Consider the following 20,750-nt stretch of genomic DNA (forward strand, 5'->3'; position numbering starts at 1 on the left):
GAGCCAGCAGCCAGTATAACGGACCAACCACAGAGATGAAAACTGTCATTGTGAGCCAATAAAGTGTCGCCACAATCCAGAAGTCCTGTGTCGCATGCCTCCGTCTCTCCGCACACCATCTCACACCAATAAACACAACGCAGGTGTGTCGAGAGGCTTCGGCACGTTCGGGTTACACTAACATGGTGTAAATGATGTGAAGCTGACAGAACCTCTCCTCTGAACAGTCCGTCCATCTTTACAGTCATAAAACAACAGATCACAGTTTGTTTCTGTAGTGAAAACTGTTTTCTTTGTCAAATTTAAACAGCTCGTTTCAGAGATGACAGCCAAGTGTGTCACAGCATTAACGTTGATTAGCTGCAGCTGATAAAATGACAAAGACTGTTGTACTTTGTAATTCATTCTGACTTTGACTCATGTCTCACACAAACAAAAAGCTTTAAACTGGAAAACTTCAACTAACACAGAATGCTCTTCTCAGATGTTTCTGTCATAATTCATTATGTGTAATAATATGTTCATAGCAATAGAAGAAAGGGTCACTGCCAGTTTCTTTCTTCAGAATAATAACTCTCTGCTGGCACAAAGTGAAACAATGAGATCAGAGGTGAAGCTGAGCGTGAAGACAGGCGCTAAGCAGCCAGTACTGGTTTCCATTAAAGCTCTCGTACGTGAGCTCTGATCTCCCAGTTGGTGGTGAAACCTGAGGGAGCAAAAAACCTGAGTCTGTCTCAGCAGAAAAGACGAAGCGCTAAAACAGCAGCTGCACGCGTTCGTTCAGAGAGTGATAACAGGATTATGACGACAGTAACGTGAGAATATTTGAGGATATTATTAAATGTTGGATGACTGCAGCTCTGAAAATGACAAAACACACACACACACACACACACACACACACACACACACTCCCCCTCCAGGGTGGACAAAATATTAGGAACATTTTTCAATCATTCACTCCAGTACACCAGCATCCACTACCAGCTAAATAATAAATATAAAGTAGAATTATCACCTTTGTGACAATGTCAACAAAAACCGAAAATGTATAAACTTCATAAAAGTAGAATTTATCACAGAGCTGTTGTGTTGGATGCATTAGACTGTACAGGCGTAAAGTGTTCTGTGAGTATATATATATATATATATATATACATATTAGGGATGCACGATATTATCGGCACGTCATTGGTATCAGCCAATAAAAGCTCTAAAATGAAATATCGGCATTGGCAGATTCTGCCGATTATGAGAGGCCAATATGTCGCCGTCTCCTCCGCCACCTGACTGCGTTTCCCTCCACAGACTGTTTCTCCCTGACGGTCCCGGTGCTTCTTCCGCAGGCTCCACTTCACCGGCACCGGGACCGTCAGGGTGAAACAGTCCGTGGAGGAGCTGCTAAGTTTGGCTGCACAAACAGGAAACACCTCAGCTGACAGGATGTATCACTCTGTTTGGAAAAAAAAAATCTTTTTGGTTTATAACGGCGGTTGGCAACCAGCGTATTAGGTGCATTAGCGCCACCTTCTGGTCCGGAGTGTGGACCAGAGATTAAATCCTGCACATTAATCCTGTCTGTCTAATAAACTCAATGAAAACTCTACTGCTGCTCCCACTTGGCAGGTTCATTAAAGTTTTAATGCTGAGCTCCTGAACTCCAGTCTTCCTCAGTTCTTCCTTCATATATTGTCTTTATTGATCATACTTAGTACAATCTATGATTGCATGTATAATAGTCTCCTCAGCCAGCTGGAAAATAATATGTGCATATATCGGTATCAGCAATCGGCCACAATGAGTAGTTGGAAATATTGACATATCGGATATTAACAAAAAATCCAATATCGTGCATCCCTAATATAATGAGCTCTTCTAGTTGGTTTATTATAAAAACTTTCATAGGAAGAATTTTAGAAAAGTTTTAGGAAGGAACTTTTTTGTGTGAGATTTTATTTGTGGAGTTTTTGACAGAAACAACGTTCATTGTTTGTGATGTGACGTTTATGTCAATGTGAGCTGTGCATGAACACAAATCAGACCCTTAACGAGGTCTCTTGTATATTAATGTAAAGTAGTGAGTCAGTGGTTATAAATATCATAGTTCAAATCTTTGCCACTGATACTAAAACTACATGATTGTAAATAAAAACAGAGAAGAAGAAGCTTCTGTGTTGATTAAGTTAAAATATGTGTGGTGATAATAAAACAGATAAACAATCAGAGAGACGGTGGGGTAGATTATGGATTAGTGAAATTGCAGCACGTTATCATGATGCACAATGATTTACACAGAAATATTCTGATAGTGGAATCATTATGCAGCAAAATGCTAAATAAGCGAAGCAGTTTAAATGCCAGCAGCTGCAGGGCTCCACTTACATCAAATGTTTGGCTTCTTTAAAAAGAGTCACAATATAAAAAAAGGACCTCGCTGAGCGCCAAGATTCTTCTTTAAATGAGAGTTTATTACATGACAGCTGGTTAATGCAGACAGTCCTGACTTCTGATAACATTTAAGATCATTTTAGTTTGTAATTGACTGGTGAGTGGACCAAAACCAAGACTGTGAGGTTTATCAGGTTCTTCTTTACTTTATCTAAACTCTTCACAGTTAGGATTCACGTTTAGTCACAAATAAATGATAAATGTCACTTGTGATAAACAGTAAAGATTCAGGGGATTTTTAACCGAGCAGTTGTCTAAACTGAACCGTACGATAACGAGACTGTCAACATACTGCAGAACATTAATGGTTTCTGCAAGTTCCCCGAAACAACATATTTTGAGTCCACGTAGGGAGGAGGTCGTCAACAATCAGACATTAAACGTCACATACTCTGCACATGTCCAGCTCTATATTTATATTCTGAGGCTCTACTGGAATATCTTTGCATGATTTCCAGTTAAAAACTCCTTATTTATCTTCTACTGGTCCTTTATGCAGCCCCTCAGTTCAGCCTCTGTCTGAAACAGGCCGTTTTAGCTCCTGTCTCTTTAAGGCCCCGCCTCCTGATGAGCCCACTCTGTTCTGATTGGTCAGCTTCAGGAAGCTTCCTCCGGCTCCGGAGGCTTCGTAAACAAACTATAGTAGCAGGATTTCACTTCTTCTTCTCCTTCTTTACTCCAAATGTCAACTTCTCAAATCCATCCGTACATGTTGGAGCTGAACAACACATGGAAACACCTTAGCAACCACCTTAGCAACCACCTTAGCAACCATGGCTACAGAATGGATGGCCATTTATGGACATGTGACAAGCTGATGTCATCACGAGGAGGAAGTAGAGATAACTTTTCAAACTAAGTGTTCAAAGCAGGTTTAAGCCCTGATTTTTGACTTGCAGGCAGCATTTCTACATATCAAGGTTTAGCTTAGCATGCTGCTCATCTAATCCAGCCGTCAAGCTAAACTGTTTTTCCATTTGTTGCAATAAATGGTTTAATCTATGATGAGAGTGTTCCTGACTGAGATAACATAAACAACCTTTCTAGAGTTTATTTGATCTTATGTTTTACAATAAAATCGAATTTGTTGGTTTTAATTTGATACCTTGTGTTATTATTTTTATTATAACCATATCAAACATTTATTTCAGTGACTTTAGCGTGTACTGTAAGTCATATCTTTTTCCAGCACTAGAAACTGTAGATGTAAGAAGCAGCAGCATCGTGTTTAATCACTTAAATATAAAACAAGTAGAAGAAGAATCTCTTTAAACGTCTCTGCAGTGCATGAACAGAACATAAATTATGCCGAGGAAAGAAGAGACTTGAAATCATTTATGAATTGCATTTCTTTGTTTTAATTCAAACCTACGAGTCCATGAGTGTGTGTGCCCATCCTCGTCTCCATGGCGATGTCTCCCACCCTGGCTCTCCCTTTGATCCTCTGAATACCCAACAGGCCTTTCACGCTTAATTAGTGAGCACAGTTCATATTACACAGCGAGAGCACGGAGAAGAGACAAAGAAACGAGCAGCAGAGCAGCACACGCGTGTTCCTGCGTCTCTCTAAATGACGTGCAGAACATCAGCGGCAGCGGAGACAAATCTACGTGTTCATTCCGATCATGTGTGTGCGTGAGAGAGGAGCCGAGGCTGCTGGGAGTTTCGATTCACACCATTAACTTCCTCCCTCGTCTCTCGTCTCTCTCTCTCTCCCCCCCTCTTTACATTTTTAATTTGCTTTCATGCGACAGAATCTCTTCATCATCGCTTGCTCTTTATTCTCCCTCGCTCGCTCTTCATCTTCCTCCTTCTTCTTCCTCTTTATCCTCCAACACAGACACACAGATGCTCCAGCTCTCAGTCATAAACAAGGCTTGAGTCGGCTCGGCTCGGTTTGTCATTCAGTGAATTTAACCTTCATTATGAAAGTAAACCTCGGAGATGGAGACGGAGGTAAGCAATGTATGAAACAAATCCCACAAAGGCTTTCCTATAATCTTTGTTCATTGATTGATTGATTGTTATCAACCTCAACAGATGTTTGACAGATGTGAGGTTGACAGGCGGATCGGTGCAGCATCAGCAGTCCTGCAGACGTTGTACTGGACCGCTGTGGTGAAGAAGGAGCTGAACCAGAAGGTCTCAGTCTACCAGTCGGTCTACGTTCCAACCCTCACCTGAATGAGATCACAGATACAAGCGGCTGAAGAGAGTTTCCTCTGGAGGGTCGAGACGCTGCTCCTTCGCATCAAAAGGAGCCAGCTGAGGCGGTTTGGACACCTGGTTAGGATCCTCCTGGACGCCTCCCTCTGGTAACTGGTAGGAGACCACCAGGTCAGACCCAGAACACGCTGGAAGGACTACATATCGATGGCCAAAGCGCAAAACCTCCTACCTGCAGAATGTTCTGATTGGCAGATTTCACGTTGGATGATGAGAACAAGTAAGGCTGCTCATATTCAGTCTGTCTGCAGGATAATCAAGATAATCAAGATAATCAAGATAATCAAGATAATCCCGCCCTTCGCTGTGACAGAAAAGTCACACAACAAAACAAAAGCACAACACAGAGTCTCTGGATGTGTAGAGAGGCTGCAGCACGAGTGAGTTACACAATCACTAAACATTCATCTCCAGCGGACGAGGAAGCAAATACACTGAATTTAAGGAATTCTGACCCTAGTATTTATATTACATTTACCACGTCTTTTTACCTGAAAACAAACTTAACTTTATTTTTAATTTGATTTTAGTTATTAACTTAATTTAGAGCATCGTTTTGTAGAACCTCTTCCAACTTGCACCAAGTGCAAAAGCTCCTGTCTGCACTTTGAGAGGCATTAATATCTATAACACACTAACAGTGTTTTATGTGTTGGGTGTCCTTAACAAATAGCATTCTGCAAGAAAACACGTTTTTTTTAGTTTTCTCAAAAAAGTGCGTTTTTCAGATCGGAGGTTTTGCTCTTCTAACTTCATCACACACCTTAACCTCCGCCCGTCTACTCCAGCGTTGCCATGTTGTGTGTAAAAAGGTGTAAAACAGAAATGAGTGTAGCTGCATATGTGAATAGTGAAAATCACTCACTCACAATCTACTGGGAACTATGTGTGAAAGAGGCTTATATATTGTCTTATTATCAATTTATTATTATGATTTATCTTATTAAAGGATATATATGGGAATCATTGGACCTGAAGACCTCTAAAGACAGATGCAGCTACTCCTCTGCTCCCTCACTCCCAACATATAGTCAGATACATAAACCTGGACGGTGCCTGGAGCCTGGAGCAACATGTAAAGAAAGTCCAGTCGTGTTTGTATCAACTGAGGAACATTTCTAAAATTAGATCCTTTCTGTCCTTCATTATAAATGTTCTTATATCCTCCCGCCTCCATTACTGTAATGTCTTGTTTACTTGCCTGAACAGTCGAGCTATGAAGCAGCTCCTGATCCAGCAGCTACACTATTGATCCGAACACATCACACCAATCTAAGCTGCACTGGTTCCCAGTCTCCCATTCTAAAGTGCTTTTAGTCTGAATGATCTGATGCCCGAGTATAGACCTGATCTCCTGACCCTGTACTGTCTGAACAGGTCCCTCAGGTCCTCTCACTGCTCCACAGTCCAAGTTCATAACAAAGTGTGATGAAGCCTTTGCAGGACTGGCTGCTGGACTCTGGACCAGCCTCCCACCGAGGACCAGGTCAGCTGACAGCTGATAGACGACACCTCTTCAACCATGAGCTCTTTGTTTTATTACACTGAATGTATGTTTATATGTATATATATATATATATATATATATATATATATATATACTATATGTATGTGTGTATACATGTATGTATATACGTTTATGTAAAATATACTTATGTATTTCTTTCTTTTTTCTTGTTCTCTTGCAGTCGTCCTTCATGTTGCTCATGTTTGTATTTCATCACCTTGAAAAGCACTTTGTGCTTATCGCTTGAAAAGTGCTTATAAATAAATTATTATTATTACTCTATAAACTTCTCACATTTATGGAGCTAAAATCAAAGAATATTTTGCTTTTTTGCTTGAAAAGTGACTGAAATGATTAATTGATTATCAAAATAGTTGCTCGTCAATTTTCTCCCCATCGACTGATCAATTCATTGTTACAGCTCTAGAAAACGTATTATTATTATTATTATTATTATTATTATTATTATTATTATTACGAATTTCAGAATGGACAGAAATAAACAATTAAGGCTGCAACATACGATTATCTTCATTATTGATTAATCTGTTGATTATTTTCTCAGTTGATTGATTAGTTGTTTGGTCCACAAGCCAAAGATACTCAGTTTACTGTCATTAAGGACTAAAGAAACTGGAAAATCAGAGAATTTTTTTTTTATAATGATTCAAAATAATTATTCAATTATCAAAATTAATTTTCTGTTGATCAACTGATCAATTAATCGTTGCAGCTCTACACTAGTGCAGCAGTTTATGTGTGATTGTGTTGTTTAATCATAGTTTGGGGGGCTTGATGGTTGGAGAGGATTATTATGACATTATGCTGTAAAGGCTGCAGCATCACAGCAGCAGTGGTCCAGCGAGGCTCCTGTTTACTGTTGGAGGGTGAAAAACAGATATGAGCTGGTCACAGAGAGCACAGAGGAACTGAGGGACTCCTGTTTATGAGATAACATTAAGCTCCGGGTCCATTTGCCACAGGCAAGAAAACAGAGAAGGGTTAGAGACTTTAGTCGAGGCCTCCGGAGGCCTGAAGGGAGAGACGGGAACCGCATGGCAGATACACATGCAGGGTAATAACTGGTGCTGTCGGCGCAGGGAGGCGGCGGATATCTGAGCTGAGAACAATCTAAGAGTCTAACAATGTGAAGGCCCTCACAGGTCAGGACGAGTCAGTTCAAGCAGATCTAAGCTGTTATTAAGGAAGCCAGCTGTGGACAGAACATCTGCTTCTCATGTTACAGCAGACTGAAGATTGTTTCTGGTTTCCAGCCTGTTAAAAGTTTTATTTTGTCTGTTTTTCACAGTATTATAAGGTCATTAATATTCAATTTGACATGTTTGCTCCAAACTGGAAACTGATGTCAAACAGCACATGTAGAGTATTTAAAGTATCTATAAAGTACTCATATGAACACACAGGCAACATCTTGTCATTGCACAATTTGTTCAAAAAGTTTGACAGTTGATGTCAAAAAGGCCAACAAACATAAATAACAGAAGTAGATGAAATTGTGGAATTGAAAAGTGGAGAGTGGTGAAAGAAGATAAAATGATGTTTTCTAATAATAAAAATATATATAAATATTTGTCAGGTTTGCTGCAGATGTCCTGAACTGACTGATAAGAGTTGAACAAATGAGTTTTTCTTCTTCACCACATAAAAATGTCTTGTTCAAAACTAGCCGATACAAAAATGTGCATGAAAAACATTTAAGGATGACTGGACTGAGAAATACATTCTGCTGGAGGGAGACCGGAGAGACATGCCTGTTTTAAACAAAACTAGAACCAAACCAGCTGAAGTCAGATATCAAGACTGCAGAATAATAATAATGTAAAAACATTGCAATGGAGTTATTATTATAACAAAGGTTCAGGAACAAGACCGCGCCCCTCTCTTTCACTAATTCAATCACCTGTGCACACCTATATAAGCGCGTCTAACCCCTTTCTCTGCTGTTCGTCTCAGTTCTCACACTTTATCTATAAATAAACAGATTCAAAACTAGGTTTGGAAATTAGCTGGTTAGTGTTTGAAAAGTGCACAAGTTCTATCAGCGTTTGTCCAAATATTTAAATGATGAATGAAGGTGTCCACACTGTGTAAAGTAAGCAGGACTGTGTTTAAACCATAGACTGTATAAAAATATGGACGTAGTCACCGTGACGACACCCGTTGGTTTCTGAAGAGCGGTTTTGAAGCTCCGGCCGTCGCCATCTTGGCAGTGCGTGACGCTGCCTAACTCCCAGCCAATCAAAAATGGGCAAAGAGGCGGGCCGAACGGCTGAAACAAGCCACCTAGCGGCTGGCGGACCTGTCACTCAAAGCAGCCATGTCCTTCATTATGCATAACTTTACGACTTAATAAAATTTAAACGGGCGAGTTATAAAAAAATTCACCCCCCGTACAGTTGTCATGAAAGAGGAAATTAGCTACAGAGACCAAAACCGTTGTTTGTACCAGGCTGTAAACATGTTTATTTCTGCTGTAAAGTTGGACATTTTAACATGGGGGTCTATGGGGATTGACTCGCTTTTGGAGCCTCAAGTGGCCATTCAAGGAACTGCAGTTTTTGCCGCTTGGTTTAAACCTGTTTTAACATGTTTTATTAGTTCACAGCAGACAGGATGCTGATGTAGATTTACTCTCTCTGTCAGAGGCTAATTCACACACTGATCGTATGGATACACCTTCATGCACAGAACTGTAAACTGAGTTTGAACTTTTCCTTAATAACAACGTCCGGACAGATTGGATGGAGCTCGGGAAGCTTCCTGCAGGTTTTATCACAAAGGCAATTTCGTGCCAAAACGAGCACTGAAATTCCATTGCGGCTCCTAATCTGCATAAACACAGCTTCAGCTGCCTCGCTCCTCCTAAAAATGCCTAAAAATGACCAAACAGGCACAAAAAGTAGACTTGCGCCTCAGGAAAACTGCATAAAGACGGCGTTTGGACCAGCGCTGGCCATGCACCTGCAGGAAAATAGAGCCCACAGTAAACTATACGTCTATATGTATGGACTCTATTCACTGACAGGCCACTTCAGCTCATCAAACATATGAATATCCTGAGTTTATGTCTGTATTTGTAACTTTAAACAGGTTTATATTCTTTTAAAGTAGCATTGTAATGTGTTATGTAAAGCACTTTTGTATAAAATATGTTTTTCTTTGTGTTTACTGCTCTGATCGGAGGAGTTGACCCGAGTATAAAGCAGATGAAGATATTACAGAGCAGGTGAGAAGGAGTGTAATCAAGTCTGAGACACAGCACAGTAATATGCAGTGTTGAAATGAGTGTTTGTCCCGGTCGGAGCTGTGATTTGTAGCACTAACAGGCTCCTGATGTGCTGCTGTTAGCTGCCTGCTTGGCTTGGGCTGCTCCTCTGCCTGTAATGAGATTATTTGGCAGCAGTGTTGATAGCATGTCTCCTTCCATGTTTCACTCATCCTCAGCCAAATTGCCTCTTCCATTTTATTTCCTCTCATTATTTATTTATGAGGCTGCACACCAAAAGACAAATAAAGAGCAGAACAAACGCCGTGCGGCTCCGCTTTCTGTGTTTTTCCTCCGCGAGGCTGTTTTTCATCAGACCCGACTGATGGAGGGTCAAAGTTTGGAGAGAAGTTGAATTGAATATAAATGTCAGTTGTTTCGTCGCCTCTTTCAATATAAACTATTTCTCACAATCATAACAGTCATACAGAGTTATTCAAAATAAATGATGAATAATAAAAAGTCTGTGTTCTTTCAGATTTTCTTAAACTTTTAAATATCTGATGCTGTTACTGAAGCAGGTGGATTTATCTTTCATGCAGTAAATAACGTTTATCTCTCTGCTCTTTATACTGAAGTTACAGCAGCTTAATGAGCAAAACCTAAAACTTTAAAGGAGCAGTCTGCAGGATTTAGTGGCATCTAGTGTGAGGTTGCAGATTCCTCCCCGTCCAGGTGTGTAGGAGAACCTCACAAAAAACATGAAAGCTCCTCTCTAGAGCCAGTGTTTGGTTTGTCTGTTGTGGGCTACTGTAGAAACATGGCGGTGCAACATGGCGAGCTCCGTGGGAGAGGACCTGAGGGGTGAACTATGAAGCCAGATTAGTGGGTTAGCGAGGTATGTTGAGCCTGCAGGGCTTTCAATGTCACGAAGGTGGCTCTCTTTTAACCTGGCTACATCACCATGGTAACTGATGCTGCAAACCTAACCCGGTCCGGAGCAGGTTATGTTCCGAGTTTCAGCGTAAATCAGCAATAAAAAGTGCCGCCATTTCACCAACTACCTGATTTTCTAATTAACAAATTTACACGACCAGCATTCCTCTCTCACCTTATGTGCAGAGACAGCGTTGATTTTTGCTGTGATAATGTATTTATATTATTCATAACTCTCCATTATAACTACCTGTCCCTCCTGACTGAAGTAGGCGACACGCGATCGGTCTATTTTGTGCGGGAAAAGAGTCAAATGACGCCAAACGCCCCTTTTATGGGGACGTGCACAAAGCCTGAAGCAGAAAGCCTGAGTTAACAAAGAAAGTCGTGATGCCACTTATCTCTGACTGAGAGTTCAGGGTTTGTCGATCCAGCTCACACAAAGAAAGCCTGGATATGTTGAACTCACCAATCTGCTCCCTCTGTAGATATAAAGGCTCATTATAAGGTAACGAAATGCAATGATTCTTATATTCAGATGATTAAACACTAATGAAAACATACTTATGAATGTTATCTTCCATTTCTGCAAGATGAAGTTCTACAGACTGGTCCTTTAAAGGTCAGAACATGGTTTCAGTCCTCACTTTATTCCTCAGCTTTGATCTGCAGCATGTTAACGTCTTTATTTAAAGATGATTATCCATCATTTCAGGGCTGGTCTCAGCAGGGAGGCTGCGTATGAACAGATGTCGGAGATTAGAGAAACTTTAAAATGGGGAAAATATCTGACATACAGTCCGTTAGAGGAACATGGCAGCTGACCTTTGATATGATATGTTTGATCATATGTGTGTGTGTAGTGAGTGTAGATATAATGAGTTGAAGGCTGTTGACCGTATTGGAGGTTCTGGCTGATGATCAGAAACTGAGTTATGACATGTAGTATGTATGAATATGTCACTATGAACTGGATATGAGTATGTTATAAAAGGCAAAAACAATGAAAAACACAGTAAAAGATGATTATCCTAAGAAGAAGAACTGATCATCCCTCAACGATGATGCAGTAAAAGATGGAAATAAAATATGATTCATCTACTTTAAATGTTCTCTGTTGACATTTGAAAGAGTAACAGTTTTTTAATAGAACATCATAACATTATTACATTTCAGCCACATATCATCCGTATTCATTTAATCAAAGTGAAACCAGTTGTTTTAGAGGGAATTACTGTGCGAACGAGCAGATCTAATAAATAAACGAGAGAAGATTAAGTGAAGGACATGTAATATTGTGACAGCTCATTAAGCCTCATACATGTTCCTCCACATTCAGGATCTACTGAAGCTCAGTAATATAAACCAGATAAATAGGTTTACTGGATTCATCTCAGGCTTCATTTCCTGTTTGATCACACGGACGGCTGACAAATGAAAGGAAAAGGTGTCGGACCGCCACGTGTCACCAGAACAGCGTCAGAGCTCCTTGTTATTGATCCTTCATAAAGATCTTCCTCGTGCGGTGTTGTGATGATGATGATGGTGGAGAACGTTGTCTAACACGTCAGCTGGGTTGAGATCTGGTGACTGTGAAGGTCATAACATATGATTCACATCATTTAATACTCATCAAACCAGTCATTGTCATCCTGGAAGAGACCACTCCCATCAGGATGAGATGTTTCATCACAGGATAAAGCTGATTCTTCCCTCTACGGCAGTGTTTTTCAACCTTTTTTGAGCCAAGGTACATTTTTTTCATTGAAAAGGCATACCACCAGCAGAAAATGTTAAAAAATGAAACTCTGTAGCTTATACTAACTATATAAAGTCATCGCATCCCCGGTGAAAGTAAATCCAAATGAAAGATAGCTTTAGCTAGCGTTTCCTCACACCAGACACTTTGCTTTCTTGTGCTTTCTTTTGACCTCCAGTCATACCAGGGCCTTCATCTGGGTCTGAGTTTTGTCCAGGGTCCCGTTCCTTTTCAAAAACTTCTCCATCACTGTCACCGTATAGTCTCGCTAGCCACAACGCCACTGTCACCGCCACCTGTCGCAACCATGCATCACTAACTCTCTTGTCTCAAAGTAGAAGGTGATTAGCTACCTGCTGCCACCTACTGATACAGAAGAGTATTACATGATTACTCTGCCCGTCACTAGACAGCACAGACACTCGACAACAGCACATTATTTGCAGATAATAATTAATTTGTTTTCAAAAAATGTTTTTTAGACCAATTAGGTGAAATTGGACAATATCAGCCATCACAGTGGTTGAAAAACACTGCTCTAAGGGACAAGTGGACCCAAACCACGCCCCCCCACAGCATAACAGACCCCCTCACTGTAGGGGGTCAAGCGTTCAGACCTGGACCGCTCTCCTGGTGAATGCCACACATGCACTCGCCCACCTGTCGAGAACATGGCGAAGGACGACTCATCTGACAAAATCACTTCCTGCATCTCTTCCAATCAGTTTCCACGTCTCTGTAGACCAGAGCCTCGATGGTTTTTGCATCACTGAACTCTGAAATGTGCATTCATCTCTGTAATGAGGGGTTTATGCACTGCAGCCCTCCTATAATATCCCTCTCTATGTAACTGTCAGCGGACCGTTCTTGCTGACGCAGTCTGATCACGTCCTGCACTGACATTCATTCAGTCACCTTCTGTTTTTCCTCACATATCACTACACTAATGCACGAGCATCACGGTCATCAAATATGTGCTGTCGACCACAATTTCCGACCCTGTTTGCTGACGTCTCTCCTATAGATCTAAATGCAGATGTCACTTTAGTCGCTGTTCCTACTGAAACCATTAGTGCCCCAACAATGAACCCTCTTTCAAAGTCACTTGGATCTTTTCCTCTTGATACAAAATCAGAACCAACTGGGCCTGCTCAGTGTTTTTATACAAGCCACAGAACATGATTGGATGTTAATTGCTTAATTGTACCATGCAGTGCACCTGTGTGGAAGCATCTGCATTTCTTATGTTTCTCCACTCATTTATTCAGGTTTTTCCTTTAATTTGTCATCGATCTTTTAAGTCAAACATGCAGTTAATCATTGAGTTGGTTACAATCTGCAACCTCACTGCTAGATACCAGTAAATCCTTCACACTGGTCCTTTAAGACTGGAAATCATTTTAACCAGATGTCATCCCAGTTTTGGTAACTGGGTTAGAAACACAAATAATTGCCCCAGTTTTTATAATTGAAATGAAATTATGTTTGATGATCAGTAAAAGGAAAAGGCTGCATGTCACTGCCTGCCGTGATACTTTCATACACAGAAATTATTAGTGGAACCAACGAGTTACATCACAGATCTTTGACACTGAAGGTAGAATTTCAAAAAAATATTCAGAAATGTGTTCCTTGTGGTTCATTTGGTCTGTTTTATATTCCCCATAATTTTCCTTTAAGGAGAAATGGGTCCATGTTCTTATGGGTTAAGGAAGTAGTAACTTTAACCCACCACATGTTTCTCTGACCTTAAAGAAGTGATCATTTTAACCCAAACCATCATCTTTAAACCCAACCAGACCTGAAGCACAGCGTTGTCACATCATCAAACATTAGAAAACGCTGCTATGTGTCGTTCTGGGGTCACATGATCAAACCACAGATCTGGAGCTTCATCTGGAGGACTGGTTGTTGAGAACGCACACACACACAAGTCCATCAAAATTAAAACAGGTCACATGACTCTTCTTCAGTAACGTTTTCAGCTGTCTCGCCTTCATCATCATCATCATCATCATCAGGGTGTCTGAGGCTGCTTCTGTTTCATTTAATATTCTCCGGAAGATGTATTCTTTCATCTCAAACCATCAATGAGAATAAAAAAGTGAGAGATCCATCTTTCAATTAAGGCAACAGGTTCGTTATTCTTTCAGCCTCATCATCATTCAGACGACAGTCTTTGAAAACACACTGTACTCACATCATTTCCATTATTTGAAATCTTATGGTACTTTTATGTTGAGTTATTCTTAATTTGAGTTCTCTTGATGTCCTCCAGATCATTTTCCCACAAAGATATGTGACTAAATAAATGAGAGCCTTTGTATTATATGAGATCACTCCTCTGATATGGATTATTTTACTTGTAAGTGGAAATAAAGGAAACGGACGCAGCCTCAGACACCACGATGAAGGCGAGACATTAAAATGTTAATAAAGCGTGATCTACTGCAGAAGAGCTGGGTGACGGCTTTGAAGTTAAAAGGTTATTCAGAAATTTTGCATGTGAGCAGAACTATTAATGCTGTAAGAGACCTTTTATAGAGAGTAAAACTAAAAAGGAAAATTTAAATGTTGTAATTTTTTTGTCTTTATGTGAAGAAGTTTTCAGTCCAGCACAAATCTGAACAGAGAGACGAGATGATGTCACATGATGGTGAATCTGCCTCCACAGAGTTTCATGATGCTTCTCAACACAAGAAAAAAAAACTTTACCGGAGGAAAAAGTCAGAAATGTGATGATTATGAGCCAAGTGACAGATCACAGAGAAACACACATCTTTGTAAAAGTTTGACACAGTTATGATTTTCAGATTTTGCCACAAATTGGGTTACGTATCAAAAACAGTGTAAACACAGCAGCAGTGGAGGAAATACAGTAGGGGTGTGCAAAGCACAAATAGTGTGTTTTTTTATGAATATTTGTTTCATACAAGTATTTTAAAAATTATTTGTTGGAAGAAAATAAACCATGTCAAATACCAGAGTGCAGGTCGGTTACATCACTATCTCAGTGTCTCTCCTCTGCTCCGCTGTGACGTCTATCAGCAGGTCTCAGTGAGGGGAGTCACATCCACCTGCTACATGACGCACATTTCCTTATTTGGACATCAGTCCCAGTGTTGGGGGTGTTCCCCAGAGATAAAGCTGAACTACTTCAAGTAGATTAGACTATTGCAATGCACTTTTTACAGGTCTTCCTAAAGGGTCAATTGAAAGATTACAACTCATTCAAAACTCCGCAGCCAGACTATTAACAACAACAAAAAAGAGAGAAGACATCACTCCAGTCTTGGCTAGCCTACACCAGCTCCCTGTGTCCTCCAGAATCAACTTCAAAGTCCTGTTACTTGTTTTTAAAGCTCTCAATGGGTCAGGGCCGAGCTACATCAAAGACTCCCTGATCCCTTAGATCATCCTCTGCAGGACTGCTTGAGATCCATAAACTTTCACAAAAGAAAATTGGAGATGCAGCTTTTTTCAATTACGCTCCCAAACTCTGACGTTAGAGAAGCAGTCTCTCTTGAAAGCTTTAAACGACGCTTAAAAACATATCTTTTTAACCGAGCCTTTCTATGATATGACTTTTACACCATATCATATACTCAAACATTTTAATCTACTCTAAGGCTTTTGTATTCTTATTCATGAATGATTATGTCTTTTACTTTAGATTTTTAGCTGTGTCTCCTCTGTTTTAATGTAATACACTATCTCTCATTTTTCTTGTTTGCCTCCTTTTATTCTTCCTGTTAATGTTCTCAATTATTTATTTGTTTATCTATCTATGTGTAAGTGTGTATGTATATATATACATATATATATATATAATTTTTATTTTTATTTTATTTTATTTTTTTCTTATTTTTGTTTATTTTTTGTGAAGCACTTTGAGCTGCATTTTGTATGAAAGGTGCTATACAAATACAGTTTTTTATTATTATTATTATTATTATTATTATTATTATTATTATTATTACTGACACAAGTGAAGTCCTCCCAAGGGAACACTTCATGAACACTTATTGTAACACTTTAATTTTCTAAAATTAAAAGCGTAATAAAAACAAAAACAGGATTTTAAATCCTCTTTCTACTTTTATTTGAATACAAATGCAAATAATTTTGCTGCCTCAACAAATACAGATACAAATACAAATACTGGGATCTCTGCACATCCCGGCCGACAAGCCTCCCTGTGGTGTTCAAACAGTCCTGACCACATCCTGCAGTACAGGAATCACTTACTGTATATTTAAATTATTTTATATCTGAGGTCTTATAAAGAACAAAATATCTTCATATTGAAAAATATAATTACTTTCATCTCTTCACGTGGATAACATCGCTGCAGCATAAAACCTCTGAGTGTGACTGATGGTTTACTGTAAAGTCGCCAGTGAGTAAACCTCCTGTAACAAACCGAAAGCCTTTATCCGAACGCCGCAGCATGTGGCAGCTTTATTACATCAATAACATCTGATAGACTGTTCTTCACTGAGATTATGGGCATGATGGTGATGTGTGTGGGCACACGTTGCTCACCACACACACACACACCCAGCATGACCAGGATTCATAAATCACAATTGTTGAGGGCATCGTGTTTATTTGCGCTTGTAAAAAAAAATGCATGTGGAGTGTTTTCAAGGTGGATCCGTCCGTCCGTTCATTCGTCGTGTTCAGGGTCACTGAGGGCCGGAGTGTATCCCAGCATGCACTGTGTGAGAGGCAGAGCACGCCGCGGACAGGTCCACCACCACAGGACGAACACACACACTCACATTCACAGCCACAGTTCACACTGGAGTCACTAATACATCGAAAAACACATGTCTGTGCTCTGCAGGAGGAAACCAGCACAGATCCAAACCTGGACTGTGCTGCTGCAGAGTTATCCAACAGTTTATATAAAATAACAGATGGTTAACTAATCCTTGGTTACCATTCACCCCTGTCTCTCTGAAATTATATATATATGTATGTATATATATATATATATATATATATATATATATATATATATATATATATATTAGGGATGTGCAGAGGGCCCAGTATTTGTATTTGTATTTGTATTTGAATAAAAGTGGAAAGAGGCTTTAAAATCCTGTTTTTGTTTTTATTACGCTTTTAATTTTAGAAAATTGGTATTTAACATGTTTTTCTTTCTTCCCAAAAATTTTAAAAATATTTTTGTATGAAACAAATATTTGTAAAAAACTCCACTATTTGTGCTTTGCCAAATAATGTATTTGTATTTGGGCACACCCCTATATACTATACACAAATAGTGGGTTTTTTTACAAGTATTTGTATCATACAAATATTTAAAAAATTATTTGTTTTCAGGAAGAAAAATAAATCATGTCAAATACCAGAGTGCAGGTCGGTTACATCACTATCTCAGTGTCTCTCCTCTGCTCCGCTGTGACGTCTATCAGCAGGTCTCAGTGAGGGGAGTCACATCCTCCTGCTACATGACGCACATTTCCTTATTTGGACATCACTCCCAGAGTTGGGGGTGTTCCCCAGAGATAAAGCTGAACTACTGACACACGCTTCATGAACACTTATTGTAACACTTTAATTTTCTAAAATTAAAAGCGTAATAAAAACAAAAACAGGATTTTAAAGCCTCTTTCCACTTTTATTCGAATACAGATACAAATAATTTTGCTGCCTCAACAAATACAGATACAAATACGAATACTGGGCTCTCTTCACATCCCTAGTATATACACTATATTCTACTAATTTGCAAGGACACCTAATTCCTCCTGGATTACTTTGTTTATTCTATAGTGACCACAAAGAGATGCAAAGACTCAAAACGACCACAGAGACACAAAAACGACTACAAAGACACTCAAAATGACCGGCAGGGCCAGATGATAATAAATGACATTAAAACCTTGGTGGCATGTGGAGAGCTGTAATCAGAACAGAACAGGGTTGAACTAACATTTGCAGTGAGTAGAAGCCTCCGCTAACATTTTCTTATAAAGGTCACAGCACTAAAGAAGCTTTAAAGAAAAGTCAAGTTAAAATCATTATCCTGATAATTCCTCATTTCTGTCCACATAAAGAAACGTAATGATGATTCCCCCCCCCCCCCCCCCCCCCCGACTCCCCCTCCGTACAGACTGATACTCATGCGGAGCTGCGTCTGGTTGAACGTTTCCCCCCCGTCTGAGTCATTAGTAAGGTTTGATAGAATGAAGCTGTCTGCTGAAGCCTGCTGCTCGGAGGGTTCAGAGGGAGTCAATCATCCTGAAATGGCACAGAAGGCGTGTTCATTATGTAATTGAAGGTTTAGTTCTGGGGGGCACAGATGATCCCAGACTTCTCTGTGGTTCGAATTATAATGTGGAAGGAGGGAAGTCACGGCACACAAAGGAGAACAAAGAGTCATAGTGAAAATGGAAAATGAGACGATAAATTAGGCGCCGCAGATTATTCCGAGAGGGAATATGAATGTTTGTAAAATGAATATCTTTAAATATCATTCAGATAACGTTTAAGTGTCATTACTGAGAGCAGCAGATAATAGAGGAGGAGAGAAATAGGCAAGACAAGATAATATGTTCTTTTCCTTCAATCAATACTATTAATATAACAGGTTCATCAGTGTTCAAGGTCTGCTCACACTATCACGCTGGGCCTCTAATTGTTATGCATTATTGATTATAGACCAGAGAGACTTATGAGTTTGTTGTTTACCATCTCAAATGCAGCTACACTTTCCCGACATCCTCACTAGAAAAGATGCTAAAAGTCAATATACATTGATAGAGTTCATCACAGCTGTGATATTAGCACATTTCTTCTTTCTCTGAGCCGGTTTTCTGTGTCGGAGCTGCAGCGGAAGGTAAAGAAAGTTTAAACTCCTCTAATATTCTGATATAGAGCACAACGCACGTCATAACAGCACGACATCAGCTCTAACACAGCTGCACTTTATGCAAATCAGATAAAATGCTGATCATTTATATTTATACCAGACTAAATTAAAATGTTGCGTTGACGTTTGCACCCCCTGACTGAGCAAATATCTTCCACTGTGTTCGTGCTGAGACTGATTTTCTGCCTCCTAACGAGTGAAAACTGGCAGATTTTAAAGTAGCCTTAAAGAATAAGTCTGATTTTCTGTATTTCTGTATCTTATTCCTCCGTTTTTCCTTCATTATGAAGAGTTTGGTCACGTTAGTTTGTTTAGAAACGGCTCCAAAGACTAATCACAGCATCATGTTTTCAGTCTCTGGAGAGTAGTTCTGTGTAAGACAGACGCTACTGAGCATGTGCAGGAACATGATTCTGTTTACAGCTTCACCAGCTTGTTGTGCTGCAGATCACAACAAGCTGACCACCAACAAACTGTATGATAAGAACTGTTTTCTGTAGTTTTTATTCTTTATTTGGATTCCCATCGCTGCTCTTCTCGGAGTCCACACAATAATAAAACCAACGATTTAAAATCACATTGATCAATCAACAGCATCACGTTTTCAGTCTCCGGAGTAGTTCTGTGTACGGCAGACACTACTGAGCATGTGCAGGAACAACAGTCTCCTAGAGATTACGTTCATATACGTCTAAACTGTTTAAAAAGTTACAGTATATATATATATTAATCTAAACATAATCTTTGCCTGGATGATGTTCACAGTGACTCTTACCTGTGCACTTCCTGCTGCTCTCGTCTTTCTTGGAGGAGCTCATCAGTTTGCAGTTGAAGTTCTCCTCCCAGTACTCAGCAAACCACACGTTCCTGCGGTTGTTCTCCAGAGTTCGAGATGTGAAGTACGCATCGAACCCTGAAAGGCAAGAAATAACAAGGTCAACTAAAGCAAAAAGCGAGTTCATTCGTTATCACGCAGCAGTGTGACAGCAGCAGCACTCAGGTGTGAACAGCCAAAACAAACACGAGTGTTTATCTGCACTTAAATAATTGCTTTTATGTACTACATGTAAAATGCTCTCAGAGACGAGTTCGGCTCTCCAACAGTCACTTCACTCTGCAGCTTTTGGCACCAAGACAAACAAGAGTGAACATTATTATAAAAATGACACAGGAACGTGTTGAGGTGATGCAGAAAAAAACCCCAAAAATATCTTCCGAGCACCGACTGTAGATGTTCCAGAGTCATAAAACAACACGGCTCAAACGCTGCCGTGTGCATCGCTGTCCAAACACATGCCAAGACAACAATAAACCTTTAACATATGGTAATAAAATGCTTGGCATGAAGAGGAGAAATCCAAGAGGACTGAATAGAAACGGAGCCGTGGATCAGCAGAAATAGCTGTGAACATATCACCTATGCAAACATCACAAAGGGATGAGAGATGTGGAAGGTGGTGTGTAGGTTTCTAATCACATAAGTACATTAAGAGATTATCATTAACTATGAAGATAAACAAGAAACAGGGTCAAAGGAAAAAAAAAGACAAAAAAAGAATTTCACTCAACCTCAAACAAATAAATCAGAACAAGCTAAGATCAGCCTGTATAAATAAAATGTGTTATTATTAACACATATATTGTGAAGTCATCAATAGAGAATCAAATACATTTGTTATATTTTTTTATTTTTGCAGAATATTATATGTATAGATGCATCTGGTGACTTATTTATATGTTGCTC

At 39.6% G+C, this 20,750-nt stretch overlaps 1 protein-coding gene across 2 annotated transcripts in view; it reads right to left on the reverse strand.

The window, feature by feature from the left end:
* The window catches only part of grm7 (glutamate metabotropic receptor 7), a 324,109-nt gene that overhangs the window by 93,542 nt on the left and 209,817 nt on the right, over positions 1-20,750 (reverse strand). For both annotated transcript variants that reach the window (XM_067586129.1, XM_067586128.1), the window contains exon 5: positions 19,782-19,919. In XM_067586129.1, coding sequence (XP_067442230.1) covers positions 19,782-19,919 — 138 coding nt within the window. The remainder of the gene's footprint in view (positions 1-19,781; positions 19,920-20,750) is intronic.

This window comes from Thunnus thynnus, chromosome 4 (assembly GCF_963924715.1).
Source record: "Thunnus thynnus chromosome 4, fThuThy2.1, whole genome shotgun sequence".
Classification (NCBI taxonomy): domain Eukaryota; kingdom Metazoa; phylum Chordata; class Actinopteri; order Scombriformes; family Scombridae; genus Thunnus; species Thunnus thynnus.